This window comes from Orycteropus afer, unplaced genomic scaffold (assembly GCF_000298275.1).
Source record: "Orycteropus afer afer isolate SDZICR_OR568_19922 unplaced genomic scaffold, OryAfe1.0 scaffold00294, whole genome shotgun sequence".
Lineage (NCBI taxonomy): Eukaryota > Metazoa > Chordata > Mammalia > Tubulidentata > Orycteropodidae > Orycteropus > Orycteropus afer.
In genome coordinates this window covers 908,537-926,194 of record NW_006921881.1, presented here as the reverse complement: position 1 = coordinate 926,194, position 17,658 = coordinate 908,537, and the positions used below count along the sequence as shown (strand labels likewise).

Genomic DNA, 17,658 nt, shown 5'->3' with positions numbered 1-17,658 from the left:
CACAGATATACTCAATGTGGGGAAGTGCCCAGGAAATGGAATGAGAGGGGTTAATGGGGAAAGACAGGGTCTACCTCTGGGCCAAAATTTCCTTAGAGACCCAGGCGTTCGAGCTGCCTCCCTAACACTGGGCTTGAGGCCAATTGCATTTCTTGGCTATCACGTGGTTTCCCAGCTCAGTTGGGCCGGGGGAGGAGCAAGGTCCAGAGTTGACTCAATCTAGTCCCCAAGCCCTAGATTGACCAGAAGGGAGCAGACGGACAGCCAGATCTGACCCCTCGTGGATCCTCCAGCCATGAGGTTCCTCTGGGGGCTGATCTGGATCTTCAGCTTCTTCACCTTGTCTCTGCAGAAGCCTAGGTCTCAGAGGCAAAATGTTGGGCCCTTGCGTGGGGACAGGGCTGGCAATGGGCTGAGGTTCGGGACTCAGGAGCTGGGAGCACAGGCTGGAGGCTGAGCATAAAGTCCAGCTGCTAACCCTCCTGTGTTCTCCCCAGGTTGCTCCTGTTTTCTCCTTCTGTGGTTCACCTGGGGGTCCCCCTGTCGGTGGGGCTGAAGCTCCAGGATGTCCCCCGAGGCCAGGAAGTGAGAGGCTCAGTGTACCTGAGAAACCCAAAAAACATTAATGTCCCCTGCTCCCCAAAGGTGGACTTCACCCTCAACTCAGAAAAAGACTTCACACTCCTCAGCCTCCAGGTAACTGGGTCCCATGTTTCCCTTTGCTGCTTCCTGGGATTTCCCACCCTGTTCCCCTGTGTCTTCTTAAAAAAAGTCTTTGTCTTTCCTCACTGCCTCCCTCCCCTCCTGTCCTCCCACCCCAACTGGTCTTCCAGGTTTCTCTCTGTCTCAGTATCTCTGTCCTCTCGCTGTCCTGACAGATCCGCCTGGAAGATGCCGAAAGCTGTGGCCTCGGTCGCCTCCTCAGAGGCCCTGAGGTACAGCTTGTAGCCAGTTCACCATGGCTGAAGACCTATCTATCCAAAGATATAGACATTCAGGGCGTCAACCTGCTCTTCTCCTCTCGCCGGGGGCACCTCTTTCTGCAGACTGACCAGCCCATTTATAACCCTGGACAGCGGGGTGAGTTGTGAGCTCATATTTAACTCCCTCCCAGCCTGCTCAAGACACATGTGGTACCCCCTAAGTGAGACAACCCCAAAGAAAGGGCCTGCCATGCGGGAGGGTACTTTAAGTAAATATATGGCCCCTTCACTCTCACTCCTGGAAGGGGAGAATCAGGGCCTACCCTCCCTTTGCACCTGGGCTCCTCCTCACCTCTCACCTCCCCCACTTCCCAGTCCGGTACCGGGTCTTTGCACTGGATCAAAAGATGCGCCCATCCACTGACACCCTCACGGTCACTGTGGAGGTGAGTCTCCAACCACTGACCTCCTGATCCCGGTCATTGATCTGACCCCCACCCCTCTACCCTTCCGTGACCATTTTTCCTCCCTCTGCAGAATTCTCAGGGCCTCCGTGTGTGGAAGAAGGAGGTGTTCTCTCCATTGTCCATCTTCCAGGGTGATTTTTTGATCCCAGACATCTCAGAGTGAGTGCTCCCCCTCCTGAGACTACCCCCAGCTACACCACCCAGTTCCTGCTTCCTCCTTCTGTTTCCTCCGACATACAAAGAGCACAATCCTGAGCCTCTGGTGTGCCCCGCAATCCTCTTCCTAGGTGGCCTGGCCACTGGCTCTCCTTGGCCCCTTGGCCCAGGTAGGTTGAGTCCCCTCTGTGTTTGTCCTCAGGCCAGGGACTTGGAAGATCTCAGCCCGATTCTCAAATGCCCCACAATCCAACAGCAGCACCCAGTTTGAGGTGAAGAAATATGGTGAGAGCTGGAGGCACAAGGGTCAGGCAACTTCTTTTCTGAAGGACGTACGAGGTGGGAGGAGAGGGCTTGGGAGCCAGGTAGAGCCAGGGAGACATGGTGCTTCATCCTGAAAGGGAAGGGGAGTCTTTGAAGGGTTCTTTGACAAGAGTCTGACTTCTCCCTTCACCCTGGGTCAGTTCTTCCCAACTTTGAGGTGAAGATCATCCCTGGAAAGCCTTACATCCTGACAGTGCCTGGCTTTCTCGCTGAAATCCAGTTAGACATCCAGGCCAGGTAACTGCCCTCTACCCCATGCATGCCCTGCCCAAGGTCCCCATTCAGGGTGAACATGCTGGGGAGCCCTGCCTTCCCTTTGGCCTGCCTCTCCCTCCCTCCTAGTCCATTTCATTTATGGTCTCTAGCCCTCAGCCCACCCTCTACGTGTTCTCTCCATGGCCACAGGTACATCTACGGGAAGCCAGTGCAGGGGGTGGCTTATGTGCGCTTTGGGCTCCTGGGTGAAGGTGGTGAGAAGAAGTTCCTTAAGGGGCTGGAGAATCAGACCAAGGTGGGAATGGGGCTTGTGGAAAAGTGGGGGTGTGAGGGAGGGAAAGGGAGTGAGGTCAGAGATGCAAGTCTTACCCTATGTCCTGTTTCCTCTCTGCCTTAGCTGGTAGATGGCCAAACTCACATTTCCCTCTCAGAGGCTGCGGTCCAGGAAGCCCTGGCAAAGCTTAATGTCAAAGTCACTGACCTTCTGGGGCTGCGTCTCTATGTTGCAGCAGCCATCATTGAATCTCCAGGTGAGTGGCTTCCCCCTGTCTTAGCCCTAGTCCAAGCCTCTGAACTCTGAGCTGAGCCTACATTGTTTGACCTTCTTGGACCCAAACCAGGAAAGACTCAGGAAGCTTTGTCTCCTTCCAGCTCTGTCTGTGGGTAATCCTGTCCCTTCTCGTCTCAGTGTTTATTACTTTTTTCGCTCATTCATTCATTCATTTTTAAATTCATTAATTTAACAGATATATGATAGACACCATCTGAATGCTAGGGCCTGTTGTTGTGTGTTATCAAGTTGATTTTGACTCATAGCAACCCCATGTGACAAAAGTAGAGTCACCCCATAGACTCCTAGGCTGTAATCTTTACAGAAGCAGATTACCAGGTCTTTCTCCCACAGAGCAGCTGTATGGGTTCGAACCACTGACCTTTGGGTTAGCTGCCAAACACTTAACCGTTGCACCACCTAAGAGCCTGTATTGGACCTTGAAAAACATGAAGATGAATACAACTGCCCATGCTCCTGAGGGGTTCACCGTCTCCACCCCTCATGATCCTGTCCTTTTCCCGGGACTCTGTCTGTTCTGGTTACCTAGTGCCACTCTGACAAGAATATACCACAAATGGGATGGCTTTAACACACAGGAGTTTATTCTCTTACAGTTTGGAGGCTTTAAGTCCAAGTTCAAAGCACCAGGCTCTAGGGGCTAGGTGAAAGCTCCTCAGCCTTGGGCTTCAGCTCTGCCTCCAGCTCCCAGCCCACTGAAGCTAGAGGCTTTTCTTCACTCAAGACAGCTGCTGGCTGCTGAGACTGACAAACCCAAGGTTGACAAGGGAAAAGGCACAGTCCTAGTGTTACCAAACCACACGGCAGGCCATTAATTCAAGTCCATTGTTAGTCCCCAGTTTGGCAGAGCATGGCAGGCTGCTGAACAATGACACAGCTACACGCAGGGTCCACATGAGTCATAGGTTAGAGACTGTCCCCAAGACTTCTCCTTATGTACAGGAAGTAGACCACATCCCAAAGACAGCTACTCAGCTGCTTGTGGTAGATCTCACAATGGAATCGATTGCCAGTCTCATCATGGGGAATAACTGCCACCAGCTGCCCAGCCACTCAACCAGGCACAGCCAAGCTGACATACAAATTTAACCATCACACTGTCCTCTACCTTTCTGTCCCCATGTCTTGCAGGCGGGGAGCTGGAGGAGGCAGAGCTCACATCCTGGCGTTTTGTGTCATCTCCCTTCATTTTGGATCTCAGCAATACCAAGCGCCATCTTGTGCCGGGGGCCCCCTTTTTGCTGCAGGTTTTTCCTGGAGGGGAAGGATGAGAGTGTGTGTGTGGTGGGGGGCAAGGGATTATTAGAGGGCAGAATGTTGGGAAGACAGAATGAGGTCCCCTTGCTCTCTGTTGCCTCCCTTCTCAATGACCTCTTTTTTTTTTTTTTTTTCCTTGTGATTTGGGTGAAAATTTACAGAACAAATTCACTTTCCATGCAGCAGTTTACGTACACATTGTCTCATGACATTGACCACAATTCACCACAATGCAACAGCTCCCCTCCCACTTCCTCCCTATAGTTACCTCCATGCACTCCTGCCCCCGAGCTGTCTCCCTGTGCATAAACATCCCTTCTTTCTCCCATGATTGTTCTCTCCAAGGAGTGTATCTACCTCAGGTAAATGTTCAACTCATTTGCCTGTCTTTTGTTTGGCTGGAAGCCACAGGTGTGGGTTCAATTCCAGACCTGAAGGGCAGCTAGGGACCATAATCTCAGTGGTTCCCCCAGGCTCTATCAGACCAGCAAACCTGGCCCCCCCCCCACCTTTTTTTTTTTCAAATGATTTTGAGTTTTGTTCCACATTGTTCTCCCTCTCTATCCAGGATCTCCTACATAGATCCACCTTTGAGTGGTTGACAGTGGTAGCCAGGCACCATCTAGTCCTTCTGGTCTCATAGTTGTATAGGCTGTGGATCACATGGTATACCAGTCACTAGGACTAATTGTTTCCATGAATCTTTGGTTTTCTTCATTCTTCTTCGCTCTGGACGAGGAGAGACCCATCGTTACATCTAGATGGCTGCTTGCAAGCTTTTAAGATCCCAGTTGCTACTCACCAAAGTAGGAGGTGGAACAATGTTTTGTGTAGTATGTTATGCCAGTTGAGCTTGATGTCCCCTGTGACTGTGGTCCCAAGCCCACAGGTTCAACTACTCAGTCCCTCTGGGTAGCTGGCTGTGACCAAGAAGTGGCTACAACCTTGCCTCTTGTCAGCTCTACTATACACCTGGGAATTCAGATGATACAAATACACTTATATGGCCGTTGTCTGTCAACTCTGTACATGGTCTTGGGTATACTCCCTGCTTCATAGACATACCTAATAGTTCAGCCTGTCAATGACCTCTTTTTGACTTCCTCTCCCCACCCATGTAGGCTCAGGTCCGTGACATGTTGGGCTCCCCAGCTGCTGACATTCCTGTCAAAGTTTCTGCCAAGTTGTCTTCTCCTGGGTCTGCTGCTAATATCCAGGACTTTCAGCAGAACACAGATGGAAGTGGCCAAGCCAGTATTCACATCAATATTCCTCAGACCACCCAAGAACTGCAGATCTCAGTGAGATTTCCCCACCCAGCTCTTCTTCCCCATGGAAGAGGATGGGGCAGGGAAGGAGGGGGATCTGGGTACCTGGGGATCCATGTCACAGAGAGGAGAGAGCTGGGCACTGGGTCCTTGTCACTAACCCTGCACCTGTCTGCCACCTTTTTCCAGGTATCTGCAGGCTCCCCCTATCCAGATACGGCCAGGCTTACTGTGACAGCCCCACCCTCACATGGCTCCGGGTTTCTGTCTATTGAGCGCCTGAAGCTGCAGCCCCCTCAAGTTGGGGACACTTTCAACCTAAACCTGAGAGCCGTGGGCATCAGTGGGGCTACCTTCTCTCATTACTACTACATGGTGTGCACAAGAGGGGAGGGAGGAAGGCTGGGCTGCAGGGAGGGTCTCTGGCAGGAAAGAGCCCTGGTGGGGAGGTTACAGGGATGGGGACTGCAATGGAGAGAAGACCATTCTTGGCTCAGATCCTGTCCCGGGGTGAGATTGTGTCCCTGAACCGAGAGCCCAGGATGACCTTGACCTCAGTCTCCGTGTTTGTGGACCATCGCCTGGCACCCTTCTTCCACTTTGTGGCCTTCTACTACCACAAGGGTGTCCTCATTGCCAACTCCCTGCGAGTGGATGTCCAGTCTGGGGCCTGTGAGGGCAAGGTAATGGGAGAGTTGGGGTATGTGTGTCAAGAAAGTGTCTCAGTTTCCTGCTACTTTTTAATTTTTTTGCTTTGGGTGCAAATTTACAAAGTGGATTTGTATTACATTCAATGGTTCATGAACTGTTGATTTCATAGCCCCATAACCATCCCCAACCATAAAAAACTCTCCTCCCCGTGACTCTCCCCATCCCCACCCCACCCTTCTTATCTATGCAGTCCTATCTGTCCAGCTTTTCCTCTATATGAATGCTGCCCCTCTGGTTTCTCATGGCTGATTGATCTAAGGGGAGCATCTTCCTAGAGTAGGAAGGTGCATAGCCCTGGGGTAGGTGTTCTACATGTAGGTCTTTCTACTGTTGGCCTGAGAACCAGTCCATGGAAGTGAGTCCATTTCTGGGCCCAAAGGGTAACCCAAGGCCATAGTCCAGGCATTCCACCAGTCTCTGTTTAACCAGTAATTCTGGTCATTTTTGTGTTTTTGAGTTTTGTTCCATGTTTCCTAGTACTTCCGTAACAGATATACCACAAATCATGCCTTTAAAGAACAGAAATTAATTTTCTAAGGGTGTCAGCTCTCTCTGTCCACTCTGGGAGAAAAAACCTTGTTACAGCTACTCTGGCCTCGGCATGCCTCGGTTCCTCGGCAATCTCCACATGGCGTCTCTCTTTCCGCGGTTTGGGCTTGTCTGTCTCTCTGTGCTGCTTCTTATAACTCAGGGAGATATCACCCTACACTGATATTACCTCATTAATGTGCAAAGAAAACCCTATTCCCAACTGGGATACATCCAAAGGTAGAGGGGTTAGGATTCCAACACATATTTTGAGGGGGGCACAATTTAACCCCTAATGGTGCTATAAGAGAAAGGGGACAGGTAATTACAGGGCATGGGTTTCGTTTGGGGTACACTGAGGATGCAAGGGATGGAAAGCAGCTCTCTCTACTCTGACTACCCCACCCCACTTCACCTCACCAGCTGGAGCTGAATGTGGACGGTGCCAAGGAGTATCATCCTGGGGAGTCTGTCAAGTTCCACCTGCAAACAGATTCCCCGGCCCTGGTGGCGCTGGGAGCTGTGGACACAGCTCTATACGCTGTGAGCAGCAGTTCCCACAAACCTCTCAACATGGGCAAGGTGTGTCTAAACTCTCCCCAGTTCTCTCCCCTGGGTACTTCATTTCCCACACTGCCCTGTGCTCTGAGTCTGAGCCAACTCTCCAGATCTCTCCAGCTCCCCACAGTTTCCTCCCAGTCATCCCGCAAACCCCGGGCCTCCTCTACAGCTTCCATTGACCCCTCAGCCTCTTGGCCCACTCTCTGTACCCCTTTCATGTTTGTTCATATCCCACCACCCTCTCACCTACTGCCCAGTCCTGCCCCTTGGTCACTTCTGTCTCTTTTCTTGCTAGGTCTTTGAAGTTATGAGCAGCTATGACCTTGGCTGTGGCCCTGGCGGGGGGAACACTGCCCTTCAGGTTTTTGAGGCAGCGGGCCTGGCCTTTTCTGATGGAGAGTACTTGACCTCAGCCAGAAAGAGTGAGAAGCAGAGAAAGTGGTGTGGGTGAAGGATAAGAAAGGAGGTTGGGCCTGAGGGGTTAATACAGGAGGGGCAGAAGTGAGAACGGGTGGGCAGGGCAGGAATGCATGGAGGGGAGTGGCATGTGGAAGGCCATATACCCTATGGCTTGGCTGCAGTCTTGCTCTCTGCCAGGTCTGAGCTGCCCCAAGGAAAAAACCCGGAAAAAGAGAAACATGAACTTCCAAAAGGCCTTTGTTGAAAAGTGTGAGTTGTGGGTGCCTAAGAGGCAACTTAAGCTTTTCACTTGTAGCCAGGGTTGTAATTGGGGCCAGAGATCCAAACTCTGAGGTTGAGGGTGGACCAGCAGGTGGCTCTGTCCCCTGGCCTTTCTTGAATTCCTGCTCTCTCAGGGGTCAGTCCAGATGGATCCAGGGTCAGGCAGGGCATGAGGTGTGTCTCCTTCTTGCCCCCCATGCTGACCCTCAGCCCGGCCCTGCAGTGGGCCAGTATACTTCAACAACAGCCAAGCACTGCTGCCGTGATGGGCTGACCCGGCTGCCCATGGTGCGCTCCTGTGAGCAGCGGGCGGCCCGCGTGCTGGACCCAGCCTGCCAGGAGCCCTTCCTGTCTTGCTGCCAGTTTGCTGAGAACCTACGCAAGAAGGCCCGGGCCAGGGGCCAGGTGGGCCTTGCCCGAGGTGAGGGGCTGGGCAAGCTGGGGACAGCTGGGGTGCCTGGGAGGGTGGATGGTTCTGTCCTCACTCCCTTCCCCTGGTGCCCTAGCCATGCAGATGCTGCAGGAGGAGGAACTGATGGAGGAGGATGACATCCTTGTGCGCAGCTTCTTCCCTGAGAATTGGCTCTGGAGAGTGGAAAAAGTAGACCGCTCCAAGACGTGAGGGCATGGGGAACCTGGTGTTACCTCTTGGCCATGTGTGGAACCAGCCCTGGGTGTGATGGGCTTCTCTCTTTCTCATCAGATTCACACAATTTCTCCCTGATTCACTGACCACTTGGGAGATCCATGGCGTGAGCCTGTCCCAGAGCAAAGGTGATTTCGCCCCCTAACCCACATCCCTTCGACTCAGGCTCCTTGCTTAGCCCTTTGCTCTTAGTTAGGGAGGGGCGTCCAGAGAGGTGGGAAGTCTCTATCCAGCATCCACCTGGGCTGAGAAGCTAAAGATCAGCAGCCAGCTAGCTGCCAGCTGAGTACAGAGTTCTGGGCTACTCCCTGCCCCTCCCTCTTGGGACCCTGTGACTGTGATGCCCCTCAACCTCTGAGCTCCCACATGTCCTCCCGACAGGCCTGTGTGTGGCTACACCGGTCCAAGTGCAAGTGTTCCGTGACTTCCACGTGCATGTCCGCCTACCTACCTCCGTCCGCCGTTTTGAGCAGCTTGAGCTGCGACCTGTGCTCTACAACTACCTGGATAGAAACCTGACAGTGAGGGTCTATGGGCACCTGAGCACAGAGGGCTGGTGGGATGGGAGCCTGGGGGCAGGTGAGGGGTGGGCAGCCTACCCTTGCTGGGGCTCTGGCCATTCTCCCTGATTCTTCCTGTCCCCAGGTGAGTGTCCATGTGGCCCCAGTGGAAGGGCTGTGTCTGGCTGGCGGTGGAGGGCTAGCTCAGCAGGTGCTGGTGCCTGCCAGCTCTGCCCGGCCTGTGGCCTTCTCCATGGTGCCCACAGCGGCTGCCGCTGTGTCCTTGAAGGTGGTAGCTCGAGGGACCCTTGATTTCCCTGTGGGGGACGCAGTGTCTAAGATTCTACAAATTGAGGTAAATAGAGTACCCGTGACTACAGATCCCCAAGCTCCAAGATTTACCCAGTAGTACCCTGAATGCTGACCAGACCAAGGGCCCAACACCCAAACCCAATGTTTGATCCAGCTCTGTACCTGAAGTTCAAACTTAAAGTCTTAGGGAGTCCCATTTGTAGGGGGTAGGCTCTGAGTCCTGTGTCTCATGGCTGTATTTCTCCTGAGACAGAAGGAAGGGGCCATCTTCAGGGAGGAGATTGTCTATGAACTCAACCCCCTGGGTGAGTGACCCTTACCCCCAAGTCCCCTAACCACTAGCAGTTTCCTAAAAGGGTTGGGGTGGCTGAGGATATACACAGCATGGCTGACTGCCAACTCCCCCATCTCCCCAGACCACCGAGCCCGCACCTTGGAAATTCCTGGCAACTCTGATCCCAATGTTATCCCTGAAGGAGATTTCAGCAGCTTTGTCAGAGTCACAGGTAGGAGTGTCCTCCAATCCTTTCCCAGGGCTACCCTCAGATTCACGCGAAACCTGTGGAACCTCTGTTTGTTCCCACAGCCCTCGGGCCTTGCGTCCCCAGTCCTACTACTGTCTGATCCTCACCTTCTTCTCCTTCTAGCCTCAGATCCATTGGACACTTTGGGCTCTGGGGGGGCCTTGTCCCCAGGAGGCCTGACCTCCCTACTGAGGCTGCCACAGGGCTGTGGGGAGCAAACCATGACCCTCTTGGCTCCCACACTGGCTGCTTCCCGCTACCTGGATAAGACAGAGCAGTGGAGCATGCTGCCCCCCGAGACGAAGGACCGTGCCGTGGATCTGATCCAGAAAGGTTCTGAGTGGGGGGCAAGCAGGAGTTGGGGGTAGGGGGCAACTGATGGAAGACAGGAGGCCCGGGAGGCTGGAGAAGGGAAGAAGGGGCCACCTGGTAGGAATGGGGAGCACATTCTCGGGTCCAGATCACAGGACAGTGGGTTCACCTCAGCAGTTGCCTCTCCTCTCCAGGCTACATGCGGATCCAGCAGTTCCGGAAATCAGATGGTTCCTACGGGGCTTGGTTACACAGGGACAGCAGCACCTGGTGAGGCTGGAAGAGTGGTTTAGAGATCTGGTAGTAGCGGAGCCAGGTCCAATGGGATGAGAGAACAACTAAGTGCCTGGGGGAGCAGGGACATGCCCCCTCCAGAGACCAGTTCCTGTCATCACCATCCCTCCCCCATAGGCTCACAGCCTTTGTGTTGAAGGTACTGAGTTTGGCCCAGGAGCAGGTGGGCGGCTCACCTGACAAGCTGCAAGAGACGGCCAGGTGGCTGCTGTCCCAGCAGCAGGCTGACGGTTCCTTCCGAGACTCCTGTCCTGTGATTCACAGGGGCATGCAGGTGCGTGGTGGGAAGGCAGGGCTGAGATGCTCTCATGGGGCACATTCTTGGCCCTCCCCCACTGACATCTTTCTTCCTTCCTTTAGGGGGGCTTGGTGGGGGAAGATGAGACCGTGGCACTCACAGCCTTCGTGGTCATTGCCCTTCACCACGGGCTGACCAACTTCCAGGACAACAGTGCTGAGGCATTGAAACAAACAGTGGTAAGGACACCAATGCCCGCCCCCTCACTGCTCCCCAGTCCTTCTCCACACCCTTTTTCCTCAGGAACGCAGGTGTCCAGCCCCCAGGCCTCCTTCCTCCCTTTCTTCTTCTAGGTAAATTCCATTTCAAATGCAAACTCATTCTTGGGGAGGCAAGCAAGTTCCGGGCTCCTAGGGGTCCATGCAGCCGCCATCACAGCCTATGCCCTGACGCTGTCTGGGGCCCCCAAAGACCTGAAGGTTGTGGCCCACAACAATCTCATGGCCATGGCCCAGGAGATTGGTGGTGAGCACCAAGAGGTCCTGGCAGTGAGCCTGGGGCTTGGGGGACATTGGGACCCTTGGATGTCCCCAAAAGGAGAGGTGGAATGAAGAGTCTGAAAAGGAATTCAAAACATGGGCAAGGATGATTGGGGTAAAACCAAGAGAACCTGTGGGTGACAAGGGTGCCCTGTGACTTCCCCTCCATCTGCCTGTGTTTCCGTTCACTGCAGATAACCTGTATTGGGGCACACTTGCTGGGTCTCCAAACAACGTCGTGTCACCCACCCCGGCTCCTCGCAGCCCATCAGACCCCATGCCCCAGGCCCCGGCCCTGTGGATTGAAACCACAGCCTACGGCCTGCTGCACCTGCTGCTTTGGGAAGGAAGGGCCGAGATGGCCAACCAGGCTGCAGCCTGGCTCACCCACCAGGGCAGCTTCCAGGGGGGATTCCGCAGCACCCAGGTAGGGGCTGCCCCAGTGGCTTGCGGGGGTTAGTCCTGAAACTGAGCACTAAGTCTTGACCCTCCCCTACCTTGACCTCAGGACACGGTCATCGCCCTGGAAGCCCTGTCTGAATACTGGATTGTCTCCCACACCACCGAGGAGAATGTGCTCAACGTGACTCTGAGCTCCACTGGCCGCAGTGGTTTCAAGATCCATGCGTTCCATCTGAACAGTCACCAAATCCAGGGCCTGGAGGAGGAGCTGCAGGTGACCCACTCCCTTTCTTGAATTGCCACCACAGCTGGGTCCGTGGTGGCCCACCAGAAGCCATCCCTGCTCTGCCACCCTGCAGACTCCCCACGGCCCCCTTTTTCCTGAGATCCTTGCCTGTCGTGTGACTCACCCCTGAGCTTTATTTTTTTCAGCTGCAAAACAAGGTCTTCAGGGTCTACCCAGCAGAGTTTTAAGAGGCTGAGATGAGATCATGCACCTGGAGGTGTAAACCAAGTGAAATACGACGTGGGGAGAGGAAAGGGTGTAGTTTAGGGAGGAGATAAGTTGGAGCAACGAGCAGGTTTCTCTGGGCCCTCTAACATCTCTTTCCCTTTTCTATTCCTGAAAGTTTTCCTTGGGCAGCAAGATTAATGTAAAGGTGGAAGGAAACAGCAAAGGAACCCTGAAGGTGAGAGCATAGCAGTGGGCATCTGTGCCCCAGAAAGGAGAGGGTGGGCAGGGGAGGGCAGGCTGAGACAGGGTCTTGAGGAAGAACTGTGTCCAGAGCTCAGTGGTAGGGAAGGAGGAAGACACCAGGGTCCATGTTGTCCATGCTTCCATCCTGGGCATTTCCCTCTTCATTCTGTTCTTGACCATCTCTGGACAGGTGTCATGTTCATTACCCCCCAGTGCTGATGGTTCTCGTACCCAGACCCTCAGCGTAGGCCCCTCCCAGAGCCATAGGCCCCGTATGTACCACAGCACCTCAGACACAGTGCCTTCTTCCTCCTGTGTCCCCTATTCTGGCTGATGGGAGCCCTTTCCACCAGGTACCCAGCCACCCCTGTGGAAGCCTCCCTCTTCTAAGCCCCTCCTTATTGTCCCAGTCCCTCTTCCGCTGCTCCCTTCCTGCCCACAGCCCTGTCACTGTGTCCTAGACTCTGCTAAGGCAGTCCTGTATCTTCTCCCTGCTTCTAGTCTCACCTATTATGATCCATGTTCTCACCATAGTGAGACTGATCTGAAAACACAAGTCAGATTTGCCTTGGGGCCAAGTCAAACCTCTCCTGAGGCTCACGTGATTAGACCCCTGTCTGCCTCTCAGCCAGCAAGACCCACTCATCTGCACGGAACCTGTCTTGGACACCATTCCACTGGTTCTCACCCCTTGGGATGAGATCATCCTTACCCTGCAAGCCTCCTCTGGGCACGCTGTGGCTTTTCATCTCTCTGCCCTTCTGTCTTACCCAATGCCAGTGCTGGATTTGGTGCCTATTCATTTAGACTGTTCAGTGAAGAGGCTAAGAGGGACTGGAGGCCTCAAATCTCAGCCCAGACAGATGCCCTTAGCTGTGGCTCAGAGAGAGGTCTGTGGCCCCAGATGTCCTGTGTCTTCTCCCTGCCCCCTTGCTGATCCAGATCCTTCGTATGTACAACGTCCTGGACATGAAGAACACGACCTGCCAGGATCTTCATATTGAAGTGACGGTCATGGGCTACGTTGAGTACACAAGTGAGTGTTGGGGTTAGGATGTCTTGGGGCCTCTAGGGGGCAGGTGCCAGGGACCAAGCCCTCCTGACCATGCCATTCCCGAGTAGTGGAAGCCAATGAGGACTATGAGGACTACGGAGATGATGAGCTTCCAGCTGGGGATGACCCAGATGCCCACTCCCGGCCTGTGACGCCCCTGCAGCTGTTTGAGGGACGGAGGAATCGCCGCCGGAGGGAGGCCCCCAAGGTGGTGGAGGAGCAGGAGTCCCGAGTGCAGTACACTGTGTGCATCTGGTGAGTGCCAGCTGCACGGGTGTGCGGGGGTGGCTTCTGGGCTGGGTGAAGGAAGGCAGCACCAGGCAGGCTCGGGTGTTCAGGGCCCCTGCAGCAGGTAGCGCATGGACACATCTCTCTGCAGGCGGAATGGCAAGTTGGGGCTCTTTGGCATGGCCATTGCAGACATCTCCCTCCTGAGTGGCTTCCACGCCCTACGGGCTGACCTGGAGAAGGTCGGTCAGCTGCCCAGTGGGACTCCCTGCCCTCAGCAGCCCTGCCTTATCCCCATAGCACCCGTAGAGGCTGTGCCTTTCTAGGTACACCTCTCTATCACTGTCTTCCCCTCCCCACAGCTGACCTCCCTCTCTGACCGTTATGTGAGTCACTTTGAGACTGAGGGACCCCACGTCCTGCTCTACTTTGACTCGGTGAGTAGGGAGAGGTGACACGAGGGAAGCAAGGGCCTACATTTACTGAAGAGATGTTGTATGGTTTCTTGGGAAACTGAGGTGTTGTCAGCCAGTGCTTTTTTTTTTTTTTTTTTAATTGTGATTGGGGTGAAGGTTTACAGAGCAAATTCACTTTCCATACAGCAGTTCATATACACTTTGTCTCATGACATTGACCACAGTTTACCACAATGCAACAGCAGCCAGTGCTCTTGAGGGCTTGTGATGTAAGCAACCAGACAACAGTGGACAGCAAGAGCCAGACAGCAGGCGGACACAGACCTTGCCGGAGGCAGGCGGAGTCCCTGACACAGGCTGGAATCCAATGCCAGTTCAGCAGGGAAGGAAAAGTCAGGGCTTTAGAGTGAGTCTTCACAAGGCTGATTTTATTCCACTTTAGAGGTCCCTTGGGGCAAATGGGTTTGCTCTGGATTACAAACCTCAAGGTTGGTGGTTTGAAACCACCTAGTGCCTCCACAGAAGAAAGGCCTAGAGATCTGATTCCATAGTTTACAGCCAAGAGCACCTTGTCAGAATCGACTCCATGGCAATGGGTTTGGCTTGGTTTTGTTTTTTTGCTGAGATTATGGCCTTCCTAGTTTGTTTGGTAGCATAGTGGCTAAGGCACTTGACTGCTAACCAGAAGTCTGGCAGTTCAAACCCACCAGCCACTCCTCGGAAGGAAGGTTGGGCATTCCTACTTCCGTAGTGATACTGCCTCAGAAACCCAAGGAGGGGTCGCTATGAGTCGGAGCTGACTCGATGGCAAACAACAACAACAGTTTGTTTGGTTATTTTAATGACTGTTGTAATTTATTTTGTAATTTTTTAAATATTTTTCTTCAAAATTAGTTTTTATTCTTAAGTAATACATGTACATCAAATAGAACCAAAGACTTAAAAAGGATAGCAGTTCTTTGTTGTCTTGTGGCTTTGACATTAAAATATATTTTCTTTTATGAAGTGATGGTGGTCATAGATGACAGTTGTTTTTGCCTTTTCGTTGCCTTACTTGGCTCAAACAAAGAACTACAACCCTTCAATGGCCCTTGAAAATTAATGTGAACATTTACCTGTTGAAGAACATGTGAGAAAGGTGTGCTGAAAACATTACCCAGGTGTTTGTAGGCCAGGGAAGACTCCTACCCAGTGTAGGCAGGAGGGACTGGCCCCATTAGCCCAAGAAGCCTGGCTGAGGAATCTGGGATGAACATAGTAGAAAAATTTGGAGCCAGGAAGATTTCTGGGTAGGAGGTTGATGATACGGCTTCCCTGGGGTGAGACAGGACCTGTGTGGATGTGTGGAGAGGGTCCAGGAGAATAGGCAGAGTGGAATCATCTGGTGTTAGGTCACAGCAGATAGGGGAGGCCCCAGCCATCTCAAAGTATCAGTGACAAGACAAGGCCGTCAGCAAGGTGAGCAGGTTTGGGGGGAAGGAAGAGTAGATTTAATGAATTTATTGGTCCTGCCCAAATCCTAATGATATCATAAAGCTGGAAGTTCAGTTTGGGACTCATCAGCCTGGAAAGGTTTGGGAACAGCCAGGGAGTGGTCGAGCTCTTCACAGGGAAGAGCAGAGGAAGAGAAGAGCTGAGGTGGGCACCATGCCTCTGGTAGGGAAGAAGGGAATGTAAGAAACGATTAGGTCAGAACCAAGGATGGCCTAGAAGCTAAGAGAAGGTCAAATTTCATGGAGAAAGCATCCATGATCACAACTCTGCCCTGGGTCAGGGCACACTGAAGACTGGGAGAAGGCCACCAACTGGACATGAAGTCATCACAGATCTTGGAAGCAGATCTTAGAGTTCTAGTGGCAGGATGGCAACAGACTGTGAAGGACCCTGGAGATAAGTCCAATAGGAACAAGTCAAGAAAATGTGGCCAGTGGCCTACCAGGCTCAGAGAGTGCGTCCTGACCCCTCTCCCCCATACTGGCCAGGTCCCCACCTCGAAGGAGTGTGTGGGCTTTGGAGCCGTGCAGGAGGTGGCCGTGGGACTGGTGCAGCCAGCCAGTGCATCCCTGTATGACTACTACAACCCTGGTGAGCACTGGGGCACCCAGGAGGTGGGGCAGCACAACACCCAGCATCGAGGGTGGTTTGGAGCAGCACTACCATGTGAGCCACCAGGAACCTGGGCAGTGAAGGAGGCAGGGGAGTCCTAGGCCTCTATGGGACTGGTGACAGGGAGGCACAGGGGCTGGGCACTGTGTCCTAACCCCCCTCTCCGCTTTTCTCCAGAGTACAAATGTTCTGTGTTTTATGGCGCACCAAGTAAGAGCAAACTTCTGTCCAAATTGTGCTCTGGAGATGTCTGCCAGTGTGCAGAGGGTGAGCCTCGGGGCCTGGGGGCGGCAGCAGGGACACAGGGTGGTTGGGGCCTACTGATGTTTCATCTGGGGCCCTGATTTCAGGCAAATGCCCTCGCCAGCACCGCGCCCTGGAGCGGGGGCAGCTGCAGAATGAGGATGGTTACAGAATGAAGTTTGCCTGCTACTACCCCCGGGTGGAGTATGGTCAGTCTACCTGCCTGGACCTGGCCTGGCCTGCCCTCAGGGATCAGCTCTTTGGTCCTACCAATTATACCTGTTCCCCTCATAGGCTCACACGCAGCCTCTTTGCTCTGTCCCCAGCTTCCAACCCCTTCAACCTCCAGGGCCTTAACCTTCCCTCCTTTCTAACTCCTCCTAGGCTTTCAGGTGAAGGTTCTCCGAGAAGACAGCAGAGCTGCTTTCCGCCTCTTTGAGACCAAGATCGTCCAAGTCTTGCACTTTAGTATGAAGGACATCATGGGCCAGGCGGGTGGAGCTGGGGCTGGAGGGGGAACTGAGATGTGGGTTTTGGCCCCAACTTCACAGCTCTCTAGAGAGTCTGGCCCCCTGGATAGTGAAGAGTCAGATGAGTCTGAGCTCAAATTCCTTTGCCTCTCAGAACTCAGGACTTGGCCACAACCAGGAGAACATTATATCTCTCTGGTGGGTAAGTGGTGAGGGTTCAGTCAGACCTTCTCTTCCCCTCTAACATCTCTTGTGCACGTCATCTCCTCAGCCAAGGACACCAAGGCCACTGCTGGTCAGACCCGAAACTTCCTGGTTCGAGACTCTTGCCGCCTTCACTTAGAGCCTGGGAAAGAATATTTGATCATGGGTCTGGATGGGGTCACCTATGATACCAAAGGAGAGTGAGTACCTTGGGTCCCTCAATCTCTTGCTTTCCTCATGTCCTGTGACCTTCCTTAGGGAGCAGGTTCCTGGCACCTAGGCCCTGCCCCCTCAGAAACTCGGTGCTCCATGCTCTCCTCCCCATCTGCCCATCCTCCCGACCCCTGCAGACCACCCCCTTTGCCCTGCAGCCCCCAGTACCTGCTGGACTCAAATAGCTGGATTGAAGAGATGCCCTCGGAGCGCCTATGCCGGAGCACCCGCCAGCGGGCAGCCTGTGCCCAGCTCAATGAGTTCCTTCAGGAGTATGGCACGCAGGGTTGCCAAGTGTGAGGTGGCTTCCCACCTCCCCAGAAGCAGCCTGTGCAGAGGCAGGGGAAGCCTGGAGGGGCTGCTGCTTCCCCTGAACGCAGCCCCAGTACAGGACCAGGGGCATAATAAAGGCCTTTGGCAGCAAAGTGTCAACGTGTGTCTCTAGGACAGAGAAGAGTGTTCCCACTGCCCTTTCCAAGTTCTAGGGGGTAGAGGTCACAGTTTGCATCATCTTGGACTCTCAGGGCCTGGTGATTCCTGGGGTGTCCACCTCTCCTGGAAACCTCACAGATGGCTCATTAGGGAGCCTAGGCCATT

The 17,658-nt window shown here is 53.7% G+C and overlaps 1 protein-coding gene across 1 annotated transcript; it reads left to right on the top strand.

Moving 5' to 3' along the window:
- Positions 1-280: 280 nt before the first annotated feature.
- On the top strand, positions 281-17,361 carry C4A (complement C4A (Rodgers blood group)). The gene is made up of 41 exons (XM_007951326.2): positions 281-360; positions 498-696; positions 879-1,080; positions 1,299-1,369; positions 1,461-1,549; positions 1,749-1,831; positions 2,011-2,107; positions 2,276-2,381; positions 2,484-2,616; positions 3,789-3,904; positions 5,036-5,215; positions 5,372-5,557; positions 5,680-5,865; positions 6,845-7,003; positions 7,278-7,404; positions 7,580-7,651; positions 7,887-8,084; positions 8,170-8,281; positions 8,367-8,437; positions 8,691-8,830; positions 8,955-9,164; positions 9,375-9,426; positions 9,538-9,627; positions 9,769-9,978; positions 10,152-10,227; positions 10,369-10,525; positions 10,612-10,728; positions 10,843-11,014; positions 11,223-11,455; positions 11,537-11,704; positions 12,060-12,119; positions 13,070-13,163; positions 13,250-13,436; positions 13,561-13,651; positions 13,772-13,846; positions 15,808-15,910; positions 16,109-16,198; positions 16,282-16,383; positions 16,559-16,642; positions 16,916-17,048; positions 17,220-17,361. Exons 1-41 carry the CDS (start codon positions 296-298, stop codon positions 17,359-17,361), a joined length of 5,238 nt encoding a protein of 1,745 aa, XP_007949517.1. The 5' UTR covers positions 281-295.
- The last annotated feature ends 297 nt before the right edge of the window (positions 17,362-17,658 follow it).

Bases quoted from the DNA above. Each gene is read 5' to 3' on its own strand.
- C4A (XM_007951326.2), top strand. From the start codon at position 296: ATGAGGTTCCTCTGGGGGCTGATCTGGATCTTCAGCTTCTTCACCTTG. The intron at 8,831-8,954 runs GTGAGGGTCTAT...TCCTGTCCCCAG, and splicing joins ACCTGGATAGAAACCTGACA to GTGAGTGTCCATGTGGCCCC. The intron at 16,199-16,281 runs GTGAGCCTCGGG...CCCTGATTTCAG, and splicing joins TGTCTGCCAGTGTGCAGAGG to GCAAATGCCCTCGCCAGCAC.